Genomic DNA, 24593 nt, shown 5'->3' on the forward strand with positions numbered 1-24593 from the left:
CGTCTGGCCCATAGCCGAAGCTCAGTGTATGGTAGCTGTTATTGTCAACGGGTCTCAAACTGAGCTTATTTCTAATTGAAGTATAATTAATGTACACTTACAGTACACAACTTAGTGACTGAGCAACAACAACAACGTACACTTCAAACACAGCCTCGCTAGCAAACTTCACCTCTTTGCTTTCCCCTCCCCGAACTACCTGGAATTTTATGCCTCTCTCTCCATATAAGGGAGTTCCCATTGAAGGAGCCGGTTTTTCTCCTCTCCTATGCCCTGTTTTCCTGGTGGTGTTTTTTCCCTCCTGACCCTGCTTATTTATCTCTCTTTTTTCTTTCATCATCTCCCTTGGAATCTTGAGGTGGGTAGCAATAGTGAGTTTAAGAAAGATTTACAAGCAAATGAAAGGTCAGCTTAGACCCTTTCTGGACCAGGAAAGCTCTATGTGACACAGAGGGCAGATTAAGATATCAGGGAATTCCAATATTGATTAGGCTCCAGATTTAAGAAGGTTTGGTTTTTTTTTTTCCTCAGATAATGTTCCTGATGATCTATAAATACAGTCTGCACTTTGTTCCATCTACTACACGCAGCTTAGTGTGAACACCTTGTTCAGAGAGTTTGTGACCTGAGGATAACCTGATATCCTGAGATTGGGATTGTCTCCCAGCCAAACTGGGGTGAAGAAAATCACCATCCTGGGCTAGTGCAATAGGTTTGCTTGGGTAGATCTGTTAGTCAGTCCTTTGCAAATAGAATGATCTTGGTCCATGTATTACTGCCAATGGGGTCCAATGGAGGGCTTCCCAGGTGGTACTAGTGGTAAAGAACCCACCTGCCAATGTAGGAGACATAAGAGATGCAGGTTTGATCCGTGGGTCAGAAAGATCCCCTGAAGAAGGAAATGGCAACTCACTCCAGTATTCTTTCCTGGAAAATCCCATGGACAGAGGAGCGTGGCAGGCTACAGTTCACGGGGTTGCAAAGAGTGGGACACGACTGAAGCAACTTAGCACACACACGATCCATTGGGAGCTTCACATCATACTAAAAAATGTTGGCTGTTCGATGGCATAACTGCACTGGCAGCCTAGAGAAAATTAAGGCCTTCAGACTGGGCTTAACTGGGGCCTTGGACAGGGTGTCCATGCCAGGCACCTGGTTAGGTGAAACATCCTGAAGCAAATAATAAACTTTGCTGATAAGAAGCCCCCAGTACTTTTCCAATAGCATGATTGCACTAAGGTATTTCTTTGGACCATAGCCTGAATCACAAACTGATTCATGGGTACTGGCCCCAACTTCATCCAAACTATTGTATATGTGGTGGAACCCGATGTTCTCCTTATGGTCCTGAGTTGGTGTAAATAACACTCCCAGTTGCATCACCTGTCCCTTGTTTCATCTCGATTGCTCCATCTGGATGCAGTTCTCCTTCTGTCCACTAGATGGCCTCACTTAGGAAAGAGCAGGATAAAAGGACCTCAAGCTTCTGATGGTTTGGTTTGTTTTTGTTTTTTAAGATTGAGGCTAGAAAGAATGAAAATATATTTTGATGGAAACGTGTAATTTTTAGTAGGCAACAATCACCTCATCCTCCTTGTGACTTGGAATGTGTTTGTGAAGTACCCTGTAACCCTGTATATGACTGGACCCCATCACAGGGCAGATATTCTCCTGGGATGGTTTATATATAGCCTTGATTCATAAATTTGTTGTCATTTGCTGTTTCTATGAAAGTAACAAAATCTTGTCTTTACAAATAAGGCCATGAGGGACTTCCCCGGTGGTCCAGTGGTTAAGATTCTGTGCTTCCAATGCAGGGGGAGTGCGTTCGATCGCTGATCAGGGAACTCTAAGATCCCATTTGTTGCATGGTATGGCCAAAAAATTTAACAAGTATTTTCTGGCATCTTGTGGTCACTGCAGTGCCCACCCCCCTACTGGCTCCTCCCCATCCCCTCTGTCACCTGCCTGGCCCCCAGCTGCTCCCTTGTGCATGTTCCCCATTCCTAAACACTTATAGTGTCCTCCATACAAGCACACTGTCACATACAGATTGGTTAGTCTGTGCGTGCCACAGACCTGTGCATGTGTCAGTGTATGGACAGGTACATCTGAGGATGAGGTGAGTGGACAGGTACCAGGGATAGGGGCAAGCCAGTGGGCAAGCTGGCTGGGTGAGGGGACCTGCAGGTGACAAAGTCTGTGTGCAGGAGAGAGGCCAAGAAGGCACGTGGCAGGAAGGAGGGAGCGTACTGGTGGTGAGGGTGGGTATCCAGGGTGGCAGCTTGTGATCGCATGGCAAAGACGGGCGAGTGTGTTGGCTGACATCTGAGGGAGAGCTTTTAAAACCAGCACCACCCTCTACCAAACACTTCCTAGCTGCTATAATCGGAAAAGGCACTGGCACCCCACTCCAGGACTCTAGCCTGGAAAATCCCATGGACGGAGGAGCCTGGTGGGCTGCGGTCCATGGGGTCGTGAAGAGTTGGACACGACTGAGCAACTTCACTTTCACTTTTCACTTTCATGCATTGGAGAAGGAAATGGCAACCCACTCCAGTGTTCTTGCCTGGAGAATCCCAGGGACGGGGGAGCCTGGTGGGCTGCTGTCTATGGGGTCGCACAGAGTCGGACACGACTGAAGTGATGCAGCAGCAGCAGCAGCAGCAGCAGCAGCTCCTATAATGGCATTTGTACTTCTCATTTCCCTAAGAAATCAGCTCCAGTTTGGTTTTTACCAATCTCCAGAGCCCTCTTTGGAGATGCCAGTTGGCACAAGAAAGTGCTGAACTGTTTACAGTCCCAGCCTAAGGTTCAGGGAGGGGATGTGGTTTAACTGGTCCACAAAGCCCGGTACAGGACTCATTTGCATGGCCCCTGACGCCATGTGACGCAGCCGGCTCCTCCTATATAAAGAAGAAGGAGCCGAAATATCTCCGATTCTGGGTTGGACCGGCGGCCGTGGAGTTTGTGACACACTAGGTGACACCCCTCGAGTCACTTCCCTTCAAGTCTGGAACGCCCGCCCGGCTTTGGGTCCTCCTGGCAGCCTTCGCCCCACTCCTAGCCCCAGGGCCCAACGCGCAGAGCCCAACCCCGAGCAGCGCGCCAGCCGCCGGCGGCCGCCCAGCCTGCCCAGCCCAGTCCAGCCCGCAGCCCGGCCAGAGCTCCCCGGCAGCCCGAGCCATGAACACCGAAATGTATCAGACCCCCATGGAGGTGGCGGTCTATCAGCTGCATAATTTCAACATCTCCTTCTTCTCTTCCCTGCTTGGAGGGGATGTGGTTTCCGTTAAGCTGGATAACAGGTAACGGCTGGCCACAGCTCCCGAGCCCGGGCGCCGGCGGCGGGGGCTGGGCTGCGAGCGGGATCTCTGAGCGAGCCGTGTGCCGGCGGCCCCCGTTCCCCGCGGTGCAGCATCCTGGGAAGGGGCGGAGGTAGGGGACGCGGGGGGCGGGAGGCGGGGGGTTCACCGCCGCGCTGGGATCCGCCGTCGGAGCGTCCTTGCGGCCGCTGCGCCGTAGGAACGAGCTACCACAGCCGGAGGCAGAGGCGGCAGGGCTGGGCAGGAGGCTGGCCGCGCGCCGTGCGCCGCTGGGGAGCAGGCCGGAAGCTTCTGAGCCGAGGAGGAATTCCTAGCTAGCTGCAGAGCTCGGTAGGTTTGCCTTGGACCTTGTGGGCCGGCGCCGTAATGGGCCGGCAGCAGGCGACTCGCTGAGCCGCGCGCCCCCATTGTTTGCACGTCGCCGAGCAGGCCACGCTGGCCCGTGCACCCCCCCGGACCCGCGCGCCGCTCCCCGCGGAGCTCCGGACAGCAGTGGCCGGCAGCTGGCCTGGGTGGGGAGGTGAAGCTTCCTGCAGAGGCCAAAAAGGGACCTGGGGACAAAGTGCCTGAAACTCCCGGCCAGGGCGGTGGTAGAGAGGAAGAGCTGGGGCAGAGGGAGGACCTTGTGGCCACCACTACCAGGTACTTAAGACTGGAACCAAATGGGTAACGTGGTCGCTTTCCTTTTTGTCTTGACAGTGCCTCTGGAGCCAGTGTGGTGGCCATAGACAACAAGATTGAGCAGGCCATGGTGAGTGGCATCACTGCGTCATTGTCATCCCCAGACCTGGCTTCTGCTTATGTAACTCAGGGTAGTGGTGAGGGGGTGGGTGCAAAAGCCAAGAGCCTGGGGAAGCTGACAGCCTGTCTCCTCTCCCCTTAGAGGCCTTAAGTAGAGTCCCATAGGAATGGCACCTTTTAGAGCATTTCCAGTCCACACTTGCTGGGCCCTCTCCTTTCCTCCTCCTCCTCCTTCTCCAGTCGCAGGGCTTTGCAGCTGTGTCTGGCTCTCTCCTGGGCCCATGGTAGGGCAGGGAGCTCAGACACCTGCATTTGTCTAGATCCCATACTTGGCAGGGGCCAGAGCTCATTGGATGTAAGCGCACTGCAGTGCCTCTGCAGAGCCTGGGCTGGGGTCAGGAGTTGGGAGGAGACAGGAGGCAAAGCACCCCCCCAACCATTCTCCCTCTCCTTACCAGGTAGAGGTCATACTCCACCAAGCAGCCACAGTGGCTGCAGGGCTTTGGGGCATCGAGCAGTTAGCAACCACTTCATTGTGCCCTGGAGCCTAAGGACACTGTTCTCTGCCTCCAGTGCAGTCATCTGAATTCAGAGAGGATACGGCCACGCTGGTACCTTCCCCCAGGGCCAGTGTCCTGTCCGGCCAGGCTGCAGAGCAGCTGCAGCTCAGTATGCTGGCTTATGAGGAGTGGGAGAGGCTCCAGAATAGCCCATTTTCTTCTCTTGGTGAAGATGTGTCAAGCAGACTGACAGTAGGGGGTGCATTGCAGGTGTTCCCTGGGATCAGGGCCAGCAGCAGGAGCTTATGTGGAAATGGAGATAGAGCGAACCACCACCAGCCAGCATAAGTTGCACCCAAAAGGCTCCCAAGAGGCCAGCTTTGAAAGTTATTAGAAACTTATGGGGGGAGAATCCTACGTAGTTCTAAGCTGGGCTCTCAACTCAGGCATGGCCCCGATCCCACGGCTCTCCTGAGCGTGGCTTTAGGTGCTTGGGAGAAAGGGGCGGGAGGAGCAGGGCCACACAGGGCCAGCATGCTGAGGGAAGTATGGTGGTCAGTGATGTGAGAGACAGCAGGTGCCCCGATGGCCGGGGCACAGTGCTGCAGAGGGGCCGCCGTGGCTAACGGATGCCTCTATCGTCATCTCCTCCGGGACAGGATCTAGTGAAGAATCATCTGATGTATGCTGTGAGAGAGGAGGTGGAGATCCTGAAGGAGCAGATCCGGGAGCTGGTGGAGAAGAACTCCCAGCTGGAGCGGGAGAATACTCTCTTGAAGACCCTGGCGAGCCCAGAGCAGCTGGAGAAGTTCCAGTCCCGTCTGAGCCCCGAGGAGCCAGCTCCCGAAACCCCAGAAACCCCCGAGGCCCCCGGTGGTTCTGCGGTGTAAGTGGCTCTGTCCTCAGGGTGGGCAGAGCCACTAAACTTGTTCTACCTAGTTCTTTCCAGTTTGTTTTTTGGCTCCCCAAGCGTCATCTCACGTGGAGAACTTTACACCTAGCATAGCTGGTGCCAAGAGATGTCCCAAGGACATGGCCACCTGGGTCCACTCCAGTGACAGACCCCTGACAAAGAGTAGGTCTCTAGAGGCTGAGTTGCATGGGGCCTCATCACCCCAAGCCAGTGAGCCTCTAATGCCACTGCGCCCTGTGGGCTCCCAGGGCCTGGGCAATTTAGCTGCAACTGGCAAAGGAGAAAGGTAGTTTGAGACGGGCCGCCCGTTTGCTCCAGAAAGTCTAAGGGGTCTGTTTTTTTCATTTCCATGGACATTTTCAACAGCTTCAACCTGACAACAACTGTCCTATGAAGAAACCAATTGTGGTTTAAGCAGAGGCAACCTCTCTCTCCTCCATTGCCTCACCAGGACAGGGCCACAGTTGGGAGAGAATGAGCCAAGTCAGCCTTCTGTTGGTGAATATGGTGTAATGCATGGCTTTGTGCACAGCCCAGTGTGCGATTATGGCTTTGGGATGACCGCTTACAAAGTTCTGTTTGGTTAGTATTGGCATAGTTTTTTCTATATAGCCATACATGCGTATATATACCCATAGGGCTAGATCTGTATCTTAGTGTAGTGATGTATACATATACACATACACCTATGTGTTGAAGGGCCTAACCAGCTTTGGAAGTATTGAGTGGTCCCTTGTCTCTTAAGGCTAATTCTTAGATTTGTTCATTTACCAAGTGGATCCAGTTTGTCCTTTAGGTTAAGTAAAACTAAAGAGTAAAGGCAGGGAGGGGGGCCAGCCTCTAAATGCCTTGCTGCTGCAACCTTTGCCCCATATGTCCCCTGAATACATGTGAGGTCCCCTTCTGAATGCCAAACCCACCATTCACTGGTGCTGACTACATAGAATGGGGTTGAGAGAAGATCAGCTGGGACTTTGTCATCTGAAAACTTTGTTTTGTTTTTAATGGTTGTGGAAAACTTTCAAGTGCAGAGAACAATTAGCTTGCCAGTGTCCTCTCATGGACAAGGGGATGACTCTGACCCGATGATGCCTGGGTGATGTGCTCAGGGAGCTTGTCTCTAGGGAGTTCTGTGGCAGTGAACACTTCCCACTTTCTAACACCTTATCCTGATGTTATGTCTCCAGGATTTTGATTTTGATTTTTGAAATGTAGCTTGAAATTTCAATAAACTTTGCTCTTTTTTTTTTTCTAAAAATAAACCTGGTGTCTGCCTGAGCTTAAAACGGAGTGGGTGGTAGAGGCCCTAATGATGGTTGGGGGCACTGTTTTTCTGACTCATCTGTTCACGGGCACCACCTGAGTGGCAGGCCTGTGCTACAGCCATGATCTTGCATAACTGTCACAACAACCCCATTGTACGGGTGAGGAAGCTGAGACTCAGCCCGCTGAAGTGACTTGCTGAAAGTCACACAGCTATTATGGCAAATCTTCCATCCATCCCTCTCTCGCACTTCTGCATATTTTCATATGGCAGCTTGGGAGTGAGTGGTGAGGTGACTACTAATGTACAACTTCAGCTTGAGGGGTGATTTGGAAGGAAGGGTACCCCAAGAAAGGCCCCAAAAGAAAATGGCAGGGGGTCCATGTGAGGGAGCAAGAAGAGGGGAACCAAATAAACACAAGTGGGCCTCTCCCCTTCTGAAACATCATGCAGATCACTCAGTACATTTACCTTAATACCACCCACAGGAGACCACTGACACTGGAAAAGGCGCTAAGAGGACCTCAGTGAGAAAAGGACACACAGTATATACGATGGCCCAAACCCCATCCCACTCCCCCAAGGGGAGACGCTCTCAAGCTCTGCTGCTCCACTTGTTACTGCTGAGATTTTGCTCACAAAACCCACTAGCCCCTTGGGCACGGCCAAGTCTAAGTATCCCAACTCCACTTCCCTCCTCTGTCTCTCCTTGGAGGCATCCTTACTTACCCATCACCCTTTCCCAGGTCCCATGTCTCTGGCATCTGGGGTACAGCCGTTTCTCTGATTCTGGGCATTCACTGTCTCCTCCACTATGTCCTTACCTGGAGCCACCATGGGCCCTGAGCTGTGGTCTAAGCCCCCCAGTTTCCCAAGGGAGGGAATCACTCCTGTGTGAGTAACCCCATTCCATCTCAGCTTCCTGTAGCATATGCACCTACCTCTTTGTCACTTGAAATTTAAAGGAACTCCTTGACTTTCCTGAGCCATAAACCTCAAGGGCCAAGAGATCTTGGCTCCCTTTCTTGCACCCATCACTGCCCAAATATATTTCAAATGGCAGGTTTCTTTCACTGTAAAGGTCACACATGTAGGCCTGTTCGTTTCAAATCACTAAACCTCTTCTTCACAACCTTACCCTGCTTGCTGGCCTCTCAAATCCCAACTTCCCTTCCTGCTCCTCACCTCTCAACTCATGATGCCAAGTTCATTGTCTACACCTGCCCATTTGATCAATTTCCTAGCTGTGCAGACTTCACAGCTGGTGGAATGAATACAAACTTTATATCAGGCAGCTACTCCCCAAGTTCCCCTCACCCCTCCACCCAACCCGGCTCTCCCCAGTTCCCATTTACTCTCATCCCCTCCCCCTCTCACGAACTGAGGGACTTTTCCACTCTTAGGCTCATCTGCAGACTTCCCATACCCTGATTTCCAGCCAAATAAGAACCGACAGATGAAAAAAAGGAAACTCAGAAGATGGCCCAGCAAACATACAGCCCTCTCTGGTCATCCAGCCCTTCCCTACGAGAAAGGGGAAAAACATACCCACAGTCACACAGTGGGAAAGAGAGAACAAGTATGTTGCCCAGGCAACCATGACTAAACAGAGACAAACACTGCACCTTCTGAGGCCACAGCAGTTGCTAGACTAGATAAGAGGAACTTTGTGGCTGTTTGTTAGTCACATAGAGGAGCAGCTCTTGTTGTTTTTGTTCCACAGAAAACCAGCAGGGGTGGGGAAAGGCAAAAGAACACATGACTCCTGGAAAGACCTTCACAGCTTGGGGCTTCCGGGCCCAGCTGGTCGGGCTGGACCCAGTGCAAGGAAAAGAACCAGAAGTACTGAAGCTGTATGTTCCCCTGCCTGGACTTGCCCCTCTCCCAGGACCCTCCTACCACCATCTCATCTGATCCTCATGCAGCCTGCCACCCCACCCCACCACGGCCACATCCATGTTTCCTGCCCTTACAAAAACAGACACTTGTGATTCACCTCCATTTCACAGATAAGAAAACTGAGAACCAGAGAGCTTGGTGCTACTCCCATGGCTCCCACTGATCCCATGGGGCCTTTGTGACATCAAGGACCCCTTTTAAATGTCAAAACTCTACCCCAATTTATCCCAACCCAAAAGTAGTTGAACTCTTAATATAGTCATACCTCACTTTATTGCACTTCGCAGATATTCCTTTTTTTAAAAAAAAACAAATTAAAGGTTTCTGGCCACCCTTCATCAAACAAATCTATCAGTGCCATTTTTCCAACAGTGTTTGCTCACTTTGTGTCCTTGTATCACATTTTGGTAATTCTCGCGATGTTTTCAACTTTTTCGTTATTGCTATATTTTTATGGTGATCTGTGATCTTTGATGTTACTATGACTTGCTGAAGGCTCAGATGATGCGTAGCATTTTTCAGTGATAAAGTATTTTTAAATTACGGTATGTACATTGCTTTTTAAGCCCTAAGGCTACTGCATACTTAATAGACTACAGTATACTGTAAACATACATCTGATATGCACTGGGAAACCAAAAAATTCACGTGACTTGCTTTATTATGATATTCACTTTATGGCCACAGTCTGGAACTGAACGCATGGTGTCTCCAGGGTATTATTCACTGAGACAGAGAAAGAGAACACATAATGACAAGCAGTGACTGTGAATTCAGTGGGACTTTTAAAGGAACTTACTGTATTTGCCACACAAGCATAGAGGTGGATTTGAAAAGTAGAACAGAAATGTGGGTGGTAGATTATTTACAGACTAAGACTGCAGGGGCGCAACACACAGGGCTCTCAGACTGGGAATCACTACAGAAGAAGATGCTTCTGGTTCAAAGAAAGAACCCACGGAGCAAGATGAGGAAGCAGGGCCACTGGGACCTGAGGTATAGCGAGAAGGAGTCTAGAAAGACCATAGGAAATAACCTGCACATTCTCTTTAGGGTATTTGAAGTATCCTAACATCATCCTACTTACCCTGGAAAAATCTTGATTTCAAATCTCACCTCCTCTCCTCCTAGTTGGCTAGAAATTAATGGACATAATTAACGCTTTGTAGGCAGCCCAGTTCCTCAGGTTGTCTCATGCAGAGCTGCTTATTGGAACCTAAATACTTAGCAATCAACCACCTCTGCCAGATCTGGCAAGGTCTGACGGAGAACTCAACCAGTTAGCTATTCCAAACAGAAGTGGTTTCCGGGGAAGAGCTCGCTGGAAGGGGCCATAATAACAATGATTAAGTAATAATAGCTAACACTTAACATGGCACTTACTTCATGTCAGACAACATTCTAGGTCCCCTTGACACCTAGTGCTTCTTTTCATCGTCTCTGCAAACCTATGAGGATGTACCATTAAGATCTCCATTTTACAGATGAGAAAATGAGAACACTAAGGCACAGAGAGGTGAGGCAACTTGTGCGAAGTGAATGGCCAAGCCGCGATAGGGGGAGGAGAGACAGATGTGCTGAGAAATGGGCTGGAGAGTCTCAACAGTTTTCATAATTCCCCCTAAGTCACAAGAGGTGTTCTGGGGATGGTGCAGGGGGGTTGGGGTGGTGGTAGAAAGAAGACCACCCCCAAGTAGCAGAGGGGCTAACATAACATTGAAAGTGACCAATGAAGCTGGCTGGCTGGAGTGACTAGGAAAGGAGGAGAGAGGAAGAATGGGAGGCCGAGTTGGCTGGCTCCCAGCTGGTTGACTTAAGCTAGGATCTCATAGGTCTGGGGAAGCCATGGTAAACTTCTGAGCAGGGAAGTGATGTGATGCCAAAGATATTTGCAGAAGATGGGTCCTGGCAGCTGGGGAGGCTGGAGCAGAGAAAGGCTAGCTGAAGGCAGGCCAGCTGTTGCAGTAATCCAGGTGTGATGTGATGAAGGCCAGCCGGGGTGGGAAGGGGTCATGGAAAGGAGACAAAGGGACAAAGCCAAAAGGAGGTGAAGGGCAGTATTTCTCCAAGTGTGGTCTGAGGTCCACTCGCGTCAGGTTTGTTGGGAAGTAGATTTAAAACGCAGATTCCAGGGGATTTCTTCAGTGGTCCACTGGTTAAGAATCCGCCTTGCAAAGCAGGGGACATGGATTCAATCCCTGGCTGGGGAACTAAGATCCCACATGCCAGTGGGCAACTAAGTCTGTGCGCGGCAACTATTGAGCCCACATGCCACAACTAGAGATCCTGCCTGATGGCAACGAAAATCCTGAGTGCTGCAACTAAGACCCAATGCAGCTACATAAATAAATAAATATTTTAAAAGGCAGATTCCAGGCCCTACCCCAGACTAAAGAGGGAAGCCGGTGGGCCTTGGGAACTGATAATTCTGACAAGCTCCCCTGGTCATGCTGCAGGATGCGAAAGTTTGAGGAACCTCAGCTAACTGAAAAATCAGCATGACCTGGTAACACAGTGAGTTGGGATGAGAAAGCAAAGTAGCCACAGGCCAAGGATGACTTGAAAGTTTTGTGTTTTCTCTTCTTTTTAACTGTGATAAAATATATATAACATAAAAGGGACCACTGCAACCATTTTTAAATGTGCAGTCCAGTGGCATTAAGTACATTCACACTGTTGTGCACCCATCATCACCATCCATCTCTAGAACTGTCTCCTCCTCCAAGCTGAAACTCTGGACCCATTAGACACCAACTCCCCATTCCCGCCTTCCTACCCCCTCAGCCTCAGGTGATCTGAAAGTTTTGTGTCTGGAAGACTGGGGGACCCTGGAAGCCCCAAAGGAGACAGATTCACAGAGGAAAGATAAATTCCAATTTTGATCTCCAACAAAGCTAACCATGTGTACATAGGGAAATATCCCAGAACCAGCTATGGAAAGAACTGTCAGCTTCCAGGCTAGAGCACCAGATGCAGGTGTGTCTGCATGTCACAAGAGCTAGAGTGATGCGAGGGGACATGTACTCCAGGAAGTGGGTGCCAAGGAGGCCCAGCAGAAAGCCTAGAACTGCACTTTGGAGGCTGCCCACAGTGAGGCTGGCAGAGGCAGGATGGAGGGCTGGCTGGGAAGTGTCAGAGAAAGACAAGACAGGCCCCCCCATAGAACACTGAGGTTTGTGATCTCCTCCCCATCTTTATCTTTTTGTCTATTCTTTTTGACATTTCCTCTTCAAAGTCCTTAGCACAAGCCCCACCAGCTTATAAAATTAAACAAGTCCCTGAAGGTCATTTTGGGGTAGAAGGAAGCAGCTGAGATATTCAGAGAAGAGGAGTCAGGAGTCTGGGCTGTCGTCCTGTCTTTGGCCAACAAGCCATAGGACCTTGGCAAGTCATTGGCAGTGTTGCCAGACCTGAGCTTTCCAATCTGCTAAACAAAGCAGTTACCCAGAATCAATTCTCAGCCAGGTACCTGGTAAGTACCCTGGCCAGGAAGAACCCTCTCGGTGTGACAGTGAGATTTATACAGCCACCTCCTTGCTCTGGGCCTGTTTCCTTTCCAGCTCCCAGATTCTATTCATCCTCATATTGAGTTCTTAACAAGCTGCTGAAGAAACAGACACTTCTTAAAGTTTATGTTTATTAAACTTTTTATTTTATATTGGAATGTAGCTGATTGATAATGTTGTGATAGTTTCAGGTGGACAGCAAAGGGACTCAGCCATACATATACATGTGCCCATTCTCCCCCAAACTCCCCTCCCATCCAGGCTCCCACATGACATTGAACAGAGTTCACTGTGCTGTACAGTATGTCCTTGTTGGTTATCCATGTTAAATATAGCAGTGTGTACATGTCAATCCCAAACTCCCGAACTATCCCTTCCCCCCACCTTCCCTTTCCCCTCTGGTAACTGTAAGTTCTGTAAATCTGTGAGTCTGTTTCTGTTTTGTAAATGAGTTCATTTATATAATTTCTTTTTAGATTTCACATATAAAAGATATCATATATTTGTCTTTCTCTGTCTGACTTACTTCACTCAGTATGGCAATCTCTAGGTCCATCCATGTTGCAGAAACAATCACTTTTAAAGGCCAATACATTGCTCCCCGACACTCCACGTGAATTTGCAGAAGCAATCGTTGACAATCCTTATTTCCCAGGCTTTCTCATTGCATGAATCACTTCTGGTTGCCTAAATTGTGACAACACGCTTATGAGTTCTTAGTCACCAAATTCATGTGGGAGGAAGGAGGGCGAGTTGCACCAATGATGTCTCTGGTCGGCAGAGAGGATAGGCTCACCTTCAAAACACTTGTGACCGATGCCAATACATAGAGAGGGCAGGAAAGGAATGAAAAGGAGATGACTTAGGAGTGGGTGGGCAGAGCCAGACAGGAATTAGAAGAGGACAAATGTGGGCCCAAGGGGCATCCCCAGCCCATTAGACCTTTCTTATCTGGGCTCCGCTGCTGTTTCAGTGGTGAACTTCCTGCTAGAGATCAACTGTCCCAACCTCCTCATTTCCCAGAGGAGGACACTGACACCTAGAGACAGAAACAGGCTTGTCCCAGCCACTCAGACAGTCGGCAGGAGGGCTGGGATGACCCCACAAGTTACAGATGACCCTCGTGTGTTTCCGTTGGGAAACTAAGGAACTGGGTCAGAGCAAAAGTGTTTTGGTTTTTGTAAAAACTTAAAAAAAATTGTTTTGTTTATTTTTGGCTGCACTACATGGCATGTGGGATCTTAGTTCCCTGACCAGGGATCGAACTCATACCCCCTGCAGTGGAAGCACAGTCTTAACCACTGGACCACCAGGGGATTCCCAAGAGCAATAGTTCTTAACTTTGGCTGCACAGTGGAATCACCCAGCAAGACTTCAATGGAATATTGTTGCCTTGAACTCTGTCCCCAGAAATGTTGATAAAACCAGATTATAACACAGACTGTAACACGGGCACTGGCACTGGTCAGCTTCCCAGGGAATTCCTGGATAATCTGTGAGGTTGGTTTCAATTCTGACATCCATTCATGTCACGCACATGGGCACCTGCTGGGTGCCAGGCCCTCTGCTAGAGCTGGGCAAGAGCAGAACTGGACACTGCGATCCTGGGACTGGTTTCCTGTTTCTGTGTGGACAGGGTGGCTGAGACTGGCTGCTCATATTAGCAGCCTATTCACAGGCAACTCTACTTTCTCCAGGCAGCCTTATGATTAATAGAGGTGATATTCTTATCTCCTGTCTGACTCATATGTGTGTCTCTTTTGATTGATTCTGATTTTAAGTGGAAGAAAAGAGATGCTATTTATCAGCCTCCTCAAAACTCTAAACCATTCTGCTGGAGATGACGACCAGTATACAAATAACCTTAAGGCCCCCTTCTCAGCCTCCTTTGCAGACTTTTCTTTCTTTAAATGTTGGAGCGCCTCTAGGCTTGGCTCTACCCTACTCTCTCTCTCTGGTAGACTCCATCTATTCCGAAGGTCCTAAGTAACAACCCCACGCTAGTGACTCCCAAATTTATATTACCAATCCTGAGCATTCCCCTGAGCTCCAAACTGAAATATTCTACTTTCTCCTTGACAGCCCCATATAGTATATGTTACAAGTACATCAACATCCATGTGATCAAAATCAAAGTCTTGACTCCCACCTCCCCCAGCATATCTGACCTCAGCGTAAGGCAGAACCACCTACACAGTTGCCCAACCAGACACTTGATCCCTCCCCACCCCCTCAGCTCCCACATCTAATCCATCACCCAATGTGGGCCACTCTGCCTCCAAAAGACACCCCGAATCCCTCCACTTCTTTTCAGCCCCATCACCACTCCCTGGTCTAAGCCATCCTCATCTGTCACACGGGGGCCGTCTCACACATTGGTCTCCCTGCTTGCACACTGGCCTTTGTCCAATTCCCCACAGCAGCCAGAGTGACTTTCTTAATGCAAAACTAGATCCTGGTGTTCCTTTACTTTAAGCTTATCAAAGGCTTATCATTGTGCTTAGAATAAAGTCCAAACTCCTTCTCATGGTCTATGAGTGCCCACATGATCTCACCTGTGCTGACCTCTCCAGCCTTTACGTGTGTCACTCCCCCACTCTTATGAAGCTCCAACCCCCTTTCATTCCTGGAACACACCTCAGAGCATCTGTGCATGTGACTCCCTCAGTCCAGATGCTCCCACTAGCTCTGCCATCCAATTCTCTTCATGGCTGTTTGTACTTTTTTTTTTTTTTTAATTAACTTATTTAATTGTTGGCTGTGCTAGGTCTTCACTGTTGCTACACAGGCCTTTCTCTAGTTGCAGTGACCTGGGGCTATTCTCCATTACAGTGTGTGGGCTTCTCATTGCGGTGACTTCTCTTGCTGCAGAGCACAGGATCTAGGGCATGTGAGCTTGGTAGTTGTGGCTCCCGGGCTCTAGAGCACAGGCTCAGTAGTTGTGGCACACGAAATTAGTTGCTCCTAAGCATGTGGAATCTTCCAGCACTGGGGATCAAACCCATGTCCCCTGCATTGGCATGTGGATTCTTTAACTCTGAGCCACCAGGGAAGCCCATAGCTGTTTGTTCTTGTCCTTTGGCTGTCTCCCTTCCTGACAGGTTTCACCCCTAACCTTGTCCACAGGAGTTTCCCCCCATTATTATTTCTTTCCTTGCTCTTATTCTGAATGGTAAAGACTAGTTCACATACATATATATATTTTTGGTTGCACCACTTGGCAAGCAGGATCTTAATTCCCCAATTAGGGACCACACCTGTGCCCCCTGCATTGAGAACGTGGAGTCTTAACCACTGGACAACTAGGGACATCCTTAGTTCACATATTTTTGTTTGTTGTTTCTGCCTCCCTGCACTGAAGTTCCCTGACGGAAGGACCCACACCTGTTTTGCTCACCACTACCTCCCGTGAAGTTGAACCCATGACTTGACACATGTTGATCAATTAAAAAAATATATGGGGACTTCCTTGGTGGTCCAGTGGTTAAGACTCCATGCTCCCAGTCCAGGGGACATGGGTTTGATCCCTGGTAGGGGAACTAGATCCCATACACCTCGGGGCAACTAAGCCAGTGAGCTGCAACTACTGAGCCCATGAGCCCATTCTCTGCAACCAGAAAATCCACCACAACTAGAGAAAGCTCACATGCAGCAATAAAGACCCAGCGCAGCCAGAAATAAATCAAGAAATAATTATGAGCGTTTCAGATGTTGTAGCCGGTAATGGTAAGTTAGGGAAGACATTTTGGATGGGGACAAGGAGGGAACTTTCCCAAAGGTTTTCAAATCACACAAGTAAGTTGATCTGTTGATTATGTCAATTATGAAAACAAGCTCTTTATTCTTTCAACAATTTTCACTTGAGCCTGTCCTATGTGTCAGGCACCGGCTGAGGCACTGAGGATATTGTGACAAATCTGAGAGTATGATGTGGGTTCTCACAGGATTTGCTGTGAAAGGAAATTGCATACAGCCTAGTTGTATTCCCATACCTCTTTCCTAGGGAAATTCCCTCTGTTATCCCTTAAGTTAGTCTAAATGCTCACTTTTCTCCACATTCACATTTTAACCTATAAAACTTCACCCCATTACCTAGAGCTACTTCTCAAACTCCAGTCTCATGTTAGGGAGAGGGTATAGTATTAGTTAGGATTAGCTCTGGTTGCAATAATGGAAAAAATAATGATAGGTGCTTGAATAGATGTTCATTTATCTCTCCCATAAGAAAAGTCTAAAGGTAGGCAGTCCAAGGTTTATAGAGTGACTCTATAACGTCACCAGAGACCCAAATTTCTTCCAAGTTGCTGCTCCACTAGATATAGAGCATGTTGCTTCATTATTGACAATGGCTGCTCAAGCTCCAGCCATTGCAAAAAAATCACTGCTTCCTTTTGAGGAAGCTTCCCAGAAATACAATATACTTCTGCTTACATCTCATTGGCCAGATCTTAGTCTGGCTACTCCTCCTAAGGGAGGCTTCTTTTAAACTATGTGCATGGCCTCCCCCAAAGATATTTAAGTTTCTGTTTTTGTGAGACCTTTTTTTTTTACACTGCCTCAGTTATCTACTGCCATGATAACACTGCATAGCAAACAACCATCAGAATCAGAAACATAAAACAATAAATATTTATTTAGCTCATGAGTCTGTAGGGTTCAGCTGATTTGGACTGAACTCATTTCCTTTCATCACACTCACTCATGTGCCTTGATCTTTTCCTAGAACCAGCTTTGGTTTCGTTGACTTTTTTCTATTTTTCTGTACTCTTTATTTTATTTCCATATTTGCCTTTATACATTCTTCTGCTTACTTCAACTAGTTGTTTTTGTAGTTCTTAAGATGAAAGAGGAGGTTATTGACTTAAAATCTTTATTTGAAATATAGATGTTTCAGTTCAGTTTCAGTTTAGTCGCTCAGTCGTGTCCGACTCTTTGCAACCCATGGACTGCAGCACGCCAGGCCTCCCTGCCCATCACCAACTCCCGGAGTCTACCCAAACTCATGTCCATTGAGTCAGTGATGCCATCCAACCATCTCATCCTCTGTCATTCCCTTCTCCTCCTGCCCTCAATCTTTCCCAGCATCAGGGTCTTTTCAAATGAGTCAGCTCTTCGCATCAGGTGGCCAAAGTATTGGACAGCTTCAACATCAGTCCTTCCAATGAACACCCAGGACTGATCTCCTTTAGGATGGACTGGTTGGATCTCCTTGAAGTCCAAGGGACTCTCAAGACTTTCTCCAACACCACAATTCAAAAGCATCAATTATTTGGTGCTCAGCTTTCTTTATAGTCCAACTCTCACATCCATACGGGACTACTAGAAAAACCATAGCCTTGACTAGACGGACCTTTGTTGGCAAAGTAATATCTCTGCTTTTTAATATGCTGTCTAGGTTGGCCATAACTTTCCTTCCAAGGAGTAAGCATCTTTTAATTTCATGGCTGCAGTCACCATCTGCAGTGATTTTGGAGCCCAAAAAAATAAAGTCAGCCACTGTTTCCACTGTCTCCCCATCTATTTGCCATGAAGTGATAGGACTGGATGCGACATTTACATCTATACATTTTCTTCTTAGCACCACTTAAGCAGTATAAGTTTGGTACCTAGTGGCTTCTTTTTATTCATCTCAAAGTATTTAAAATTTTTGTTTGTGATTTAATTTTTTAACAGTGTTTAATTTGGTGTTGTATGATTTGCACATACTTTTCTCATTTTTGTGGAGTTTTTTTTAATTGAAATATAGTTGGGTAGCAGTATTAGATTAGTTTCAGGTATAAAACAAAGTGATTCAATGTTTTTATAAACTATACTCCATTTAAAGTTATAAAATAATGGTTGAGGGGCTTCCCTGGTGGTCCAGTGGTTGAGAGTTTGTCTTGAAATGTAGGGGACACCAGTTTGATCCCTGGTCTGGGAAGATCCCACATGCCTCGGGGCAACTAAGCTAGTGTACCACAACTACTGAGCCCACGTGCTGCAACCGCGGAAGCCCAAGTGCCTAGAGCCTGTGCTCAAAAACAAGAGAAGCCACCACAACAAGAAACTGGCACGCTGCAACTAGAGAGTAGCCCCCACTCGCTGCAACTAGAGAAAGCCCTGGCACAGCAACGCTGACCCATCACAGCCAAAAATAAATAAATAAATATTTTTAAAAGATGTGTTTTGAAAAAAATAAAATAATGATTTGGACTTCCTTGGTGTCCAGTGGTTAAACTCTGGTCTTCCAATGCAGGGGACACAGGTTCCATCCCTGGTCGGGGAAGTTCTGCATGGTACAGGGTGCAGCAAAAAAGAAAATAAATAAAAGAAAGTAATGGCTATATTTTTCTATGCTGTACAGTCTAAACTTGTTGCTTCTCTATTTTATACACAGTAGCTTGAATGTCTTAACCCCCTACCCTTATTTTGCCCCCCGCCTTGTTACCTCTTCCCATGGTAATCAGGAAGAGAAGAACAGATGTCAGAGTAAACAACCAGAAGTTTCTTCTTCAGGCGTTTGGATATATTGAGAGATGAGAAGGAGGGAGAAGAAAAGAGAAAGAAAGCATAGCAAACTGTATCATAAATGGGCCTATGGCCACTAACTTCTGCATAAGAGGATGTGCCTACTCCAATGGGCCAAAGCTGGCTGGCAGATGAGACCTGTGCCCTGGGAACCAAGTGAGCAGAGTAACCCTTGGGGGTGTAGTGTCTCTGCTGCTGCAAAACTGTTTTCCAGAATTTTCCAGCCGAGTGGGCCTTAGAAGCTGACCCAAGAGGCCTCTCGTTGGAGAGATTCCAGAAACTATATCTTCTTAAATGTCTCTGTGGAGGCAAACGGGATAGTGATATTTGAAATACGTGGCCCCAGGTCAAAATCTGGGCCTTCCCTTGTAGCTCAGCTGGTAAAGAATCCACCTGCAATGTAGGAGACCCCAGTTCAATTCCTGGGTTGGGAAGATCTGCTGGAGAAGGGATAGGCTACCCACTCCAGTATTCTTTGGCTTCCCTGGTGGCTCAGCTGGTAAAGAATCTGCCTGCAATGCGGGAGACCTTAGTTTGATCCCTGGGTTGGGAAGATCCCTTGGAGAAGAGAACAGCTACCCACTCCAATATTCTGGCCTGGAGAATTCCATGGACTGTATATCCATGGGGTTGCAAAGAGTCTGACATGACTGAGCAACTTTCACTTTCAATAGGTCAAAATCTGGGATACCAATAGCCAAAGTCAGAATTCCAGAGAAGATCCTCTTAGTTTTAGGTGAATATAAAGGGAACATCAGCACACAGTCTTCAGATCTTTGGACTGCAAGGGGTCTTACAAGTCATCCAGTCCATCCTCATCCCACCAATCATCACTGTCTTCCACCCTCCAAAACCTCACAGTCAAGACACAAAGTTCCCTGGTGGTCCAGTGGTTGGGACTCCAAACTTCCACTGCAGGGGACATGGTTCTATTCCTGGTTGGGGAACTAAGATTCTGCATGCTGTGTAGGGGCAGGGAAGACAGGCTGCATGGAGAAGACATTCATTTGAGGGGATTATTTTATATGGGAATGTAGCTTTTTGCAGAGCTAAAAGATTTTTGCGGGTAAAAATTACCCAGTAACACCCAGTTCCCCAAACCTAGGAATACAGGACCTGTTTCAACAGTCTTCAAATTTGCTGAAGAGCAGCTGCTGACCTTATGAAGAATAACAGATGATTCAGTGTCCCTGAAGGACCGACTTGCTCCCTCAATTCCCTTCTCCTTCTCACTCCAAAGGCATCCATATCATCTTAGCAGCTTCTGCCTTGCAGAGGGTCAAGGAATGGATTTGTTTTGCTTTTAGCAAAAAGCAAGGGACTCTTTAGAACTTTGGTCCTCCAGGCTCCCAATTGAATTCTTCTACAAGAGTTTCCTTGGAAGGTCCCACAGGTTAATGATTTGAGATTCTCCCTATCAAGCCCATGAAATGTGCCACCAGGGAATGGTTGGGGAATGCTGAGGAAACTAGGACTTCAAGAAAATATTGCTCCTGCCTCTGGCCAAGCTATGGAAGTCTGTCACCTGACCCTGCCCATCCAGCAAGCAAGATTCCTCAGGCAAAACATAACTCCTGCCCCTCCCACGAATGCTGAACATTCTGTTTTTTGCCCTGAGGAAGAAACTGGTAAATAACTGCCTTCTCTTCTCCCTGTTGCACACCATCTCCTTTGCAAAACCAAGGAATTGGGTGACATTATCTGAGTCTGTGTGGTTTAGCAGGGCTCAATATCAAGCTTCAAATTGTTGTCAGACACACATTGGAGTGCAGCCTGTGTTCTCCTGGGTGACACGAAGGGAAGCCACTGAGCTCCACATTTCAGCAAGTTGTTTTTCCATACACTTCTGATCATCTTAACTCAAGCGACCTATTTCCGTTCCTGTCCTAGGGAGGCATGAAGCTCTCTTAGAAGTACATAAAACTAGTTCAGACAGGCATGCCCGTTAGGGTATGGGAAAGGGAAAGTTCCCAGAAATTTCTGCCATCAAATTACCAAGGTTAACCCCCTGGTTTAGTAGATTAAGTCAGTCAGTCATCCATTGCTTCATTCAATAAATATTAATAGAGAACCTATTGTGTGCTGAGCTCTCTGACAGATGAGGTTCCTGATCTCCTGGAGCCTACATTCTAGCAGAGGGAGACAGACAATCAAGAAACAAACAAGGACTTCTCTGGTGGCCCAGTGGTTAAGACTCCACACTCCCAGTGCAGGGGACATGGGTTCAATCTCTGGTGAAAGAAGATCCCACATGCTGCACAGCCAAAACAAAGAGGCAAACAAACAACAGCAACATCAGGTAGTGAGGAACTGAGGCTACAAGACAGGAAGAGACTTGCCTGAGATTATATTGTCCATGTCTTCTGACTCTCCGTCTCTCATTTTTTCACTGAATATATTTTGAGTGTCAAGTACCTACTATGTGCCAGGCACAGTGCTAGACACTGAAGATACAAGATAAATAGGACAGACAGGGTTCCTGTCCTTACAGAGTTTATAGTATAATCAGGGAGCGTGTGCGTGATCAGTCTTGTCCAACTCTTTGTTAACCCAGGGACTGCAGCCCGCCAGGCTCCTCTGTCCATCAGATTTTCCAGGCAAGAACACTGGAGTGGGTTGCCATTTCCTCCTCCAAGGTATCTTCCCAACTCAGGATCGAACCCACGTCTCCTGTGTCTCCATAAATAAACACACAGAAAACCGTAGAAACTTACGGTTTCTAGTCCAGTATGTAAGGAAGCCCTGGTGGCTCAGCAGTAAAGAATTCACCAGTAATACAGGAGAAGCGGGTTTGATCCCTGGGTTGGGAAGATCTCCTGAAAAAGGAAATTGCAACCCACTCTAGTATTCTTGCCTGGGAAATCCCATGGACAGAGGAGCCTGGTGGGCTACAGTCCATGGGGTTGCAAAGTTGGACACAACTTAGTGACTAAATGACCAAAAAAAAAAAAAATATGTCAGGAGTTTAGAAGTCAGCACTCCACTGAACAACAAATAAAAAGCTTAGATTCATAAGAGAAGTGAGGTCACTGAGTAAACTGTTGCCCTCCAAATTGGAGAGGCAGACAAGGAGATACAGACTCACAATTTAGAGCAGAAACCTCCACAGAAACCAGTACTGGAGTAGGAAAATCTGAACATACTTAAGGAATTGCTGGTGACTCATTGTGGACAAGCTGGGATTTTAAAATTCCAGGGGACCCAGTCCACAGGGAGGCCATGATACTTTTGTTAACTTTATATCCAGGAGCTCAACCAGGTCCTTAGCGTGAATATTGGAAAACAAAAAACTTCCTGTGCTTGAGGCAGAGGGACGGCAAAAAGCAATCATTTTGAAATATACCAGATCATTCTACACTTCTTCAAATGATCTGACTTCCAGAGAAGCCAATTAACCAATGCCTAATCTTCTGGGGTTTTATCAGAGCCTAACTGACCCAGGAGAAGGAAGTAGTCAATACCAGCTGATTCTAACCATCTTGTCCCATGGAAGCTGGAGGAAAAACTGAGATGCACTGGTGGCATTCAAAGTCGAGGGGCACAACATCATGAAAGACTGAGACCTAACCTTAGACCTGTGGAATTCTTCTGCTCCCTGACAATTTGCCACCATTTCACTATTACCCTGGTTCCTTTTGCCCAGTGCATCATGTCCCCCTTTCAACAACAATGAAAAAAAAATACAAAGCCTATTAAAAGGCAAAAAACACAATCTGAAGAGACTGAACAAGCACCAGAACCAGACACAAATATGGCAGGAATGTAGAAATTATCAAACCAAGAATTTTTTAAAACTATGAAGAATATGCTAAGGGCTTTAATGGATAAAGTAAACAACATGCTTAGAATAGATGGATGATGCAAGCAAAGGGATGCAAGTCTAAGAAAGAATCAAAAAGAAATACTAGAAACTGAACACACTGTAACACAAATGAAGAATGCCTTTGATGGGCTCATTAGTAGACTGGATACAACTGAGGAAAGAATCTCTGAGCTTAAGGATCTCTGAGCTTAAGGATATGACAATAGAAACCTCCAAAACTGAAAAGCAAAAAGAAAAAAGTGGGGAAACAAACACAACAGAATCCAAGAACTGTGGGACAACTACAGAAAGTGTGATATATATATGAAGTAATACCACAAGGAAAACAAAGAGAAAAGACATGTTTGATGCAATAGTGATCGAGAAGTTCTCCCAAATTGTTGTTGTTATTGAGTCGCTAAGTCGTGTCTGACTCTTTGTGACCCCATGGACTGCAGCACGCCAGGCTTCTCTGTCCTTCACTATCTCCCAGAGTTTGCTCAAATTCATGTCCATTGAGTTGGTGATGCCATCTAACCATCTCATCCTTTGCTGCCCTCTTCTCCTCCTACCCTCAATCTTTCCCAGCATCAGGGTCTTTTCCAAATTAATGTCAGACACCAAACTACAGATCCAGGAAGCTCAGAGAACACCAAGTGAACAATGCTAAAGAAACTACATAAGGGCATATCGTATTCAAACTTGAGAAAAATCCAAGATAAAGGAAAAAAAAAAAACTTGAAATAAAGCCAGAGGGAGAAAAACACCTTACCCATAGGGGAGCAAAGATAAAGATTACATTTGCCTTCTCCTCAGAAACCAAGCATGTAAAAAAAGAATGCAGTGAAATATTTAAAGTATTGAAAGAGAGAGAAAAAAAAAAAAGACACTAACAGAGAATTCTGTAGTTTGTAAAATTATCCTTCAAAAGCGAAGGAGAGGGCTTCCCTGGTGGCTCTGTGGTCAAGAATCCTCCTGTCAATGCAGGAGACTCGAGTTTGATCCCTGATCCAGGAAGAGCCCACATGTTGTGGAGCAACTAGCCCGTGAACCACAACTACTGAGCTTGTGCTCTAAAGCCCGGGAGCTGCAACTACTGAGCCCATGTGACACAACTACTGAAGCCCGTGCACCCTAGAGCCTGTGCTCCAAAACAAGAGAAGCCACCCAAGTCAGAAGCCCACACACTGCAACTAGAGAGTGGCTGCCACTTGCTGAAACAAGAAAAAACCCTGAGCACTAGCGAAGACCCAGTACAGCCAAAATAAATACGTAAATAAAATTATGTTTTTAAAAAAGTGAAGGAGAAATAATGACTTCTCTGGTGGTCCAATGGTTGACTTCACCTGCCAGTGTGTGTGTGTGTGTGTGTGTGTGTGTGTGTGTGTGTGTGTGTGTGAGGGGTGGTGGTGCAGGTTCGATCCCTAGTCGGGGAGCTAAGAACCCATATGACTTCTGGCCAAAAAACCAAAACACCAAACAGAAGCAAAGTTGTAATGAATTCAAAAAAGACTTTTTAAAATGGTCCACATCAAAAAAAATCTTTTAAAAAAATGAAAGAGAAACAAAGACTTTCTCAGACAAATGAAAATTGAGGGAATTTGTTGCCAGTAGACATGTGTTGTAATAAACATTAAAAGAAGTTCTTTAGTGACAAGGAAAATAATACAGGTCAGAAGCTCAGATCTATATGAAGAAAGGAAGACCATCAGAGAATGAATGCTGCTGCTGCTGCTAAGTCGCTTCAGTCGTGCCCGACTCTGTGCGACCCTGTGGACAGCAGCCCACCAGGCCCCTCTGTCCATGGGATTCTCTAGGCAGAGAATGAATAAGTTAAGGTAAAATAAACTTTTTTCTTATTCTTAATTGATCTTACAATAACAGTTGTTTTCAAAATAGTAATAGCAATAATGTATTTGATTATGTTTGGGGTTTCCCAGGTTGCTCAGTGGTAAAGAATCTGCCTGTAATACAGGAGATGCAGTTCGATCCCTAGGTTGGGAAGATCCTCTGGAGAAAGAAATGGCAACTCAATTCAATATTTTTGTCTGGAGAATTTCATAGACAGAGGAGCCTGGTGGGTTATAGTTCATGGGGTTGCAAAGAGTCAGACATGACTGAGTGACAAAACA

At 47.0% G+C, this 24593-nt stretch overlaps 1 protein-coding gene across 7 annotated transcripts in view; it reads left to right on the forward strand.

Annotated features, from left to right (window-relative positions):
* TSC22D3 (TSC22 domain family member 3) overlaps positions 1–6745 on the forward strand; it is a 64147-nt gene extending 57402 nt beyond the window's left edge. For 3 of the 7 annotated variants that reach the window (XM_081567329.1, XM_081567331.1, XM_081567328.1), the window contains exons 3-5: positions 4029–4080; positions 5230–5456; positions 5850–6745. In XM_081567329.1, coding sequence (XP_081423455.1) covers positions 4029–4080; positions 5230–5456; positions 5850–5877 — 307 coding nt within the window. In that variant the 3' untranslated portion in view covers positions 5878–6745. Of the gene's footprint in view, positions 1–2941; positions 3312–4028; positions 4081–5229; positions 5507–5849 lie in introns of those variants that run through there. The other 4 variants (XM_081567330.1, XM_081567332.1, XM_081567334.1 and 1 more) reach the window with 2 other exon arrangements.
* The last annotated feature ends 17848 nt before the right edge of the window (positions 6746–24593 follow it).

The sequence above is a fragment of the Giraffa tippelskirchi genome, chromosome X (genome assembly GCF_054371585.1).
Source record: "Giraffa tippelskirchi isolate mGirTip1 chromosome X, T2T-mGirTip1v1.2.pri, whole genome shotgun sequence".
NCBI lineage: Eukaryota > Metazoa > Chordata > Mammalia > Artiodactyla > Giraffidae > Giraffa > Giraffa tippelskirchi.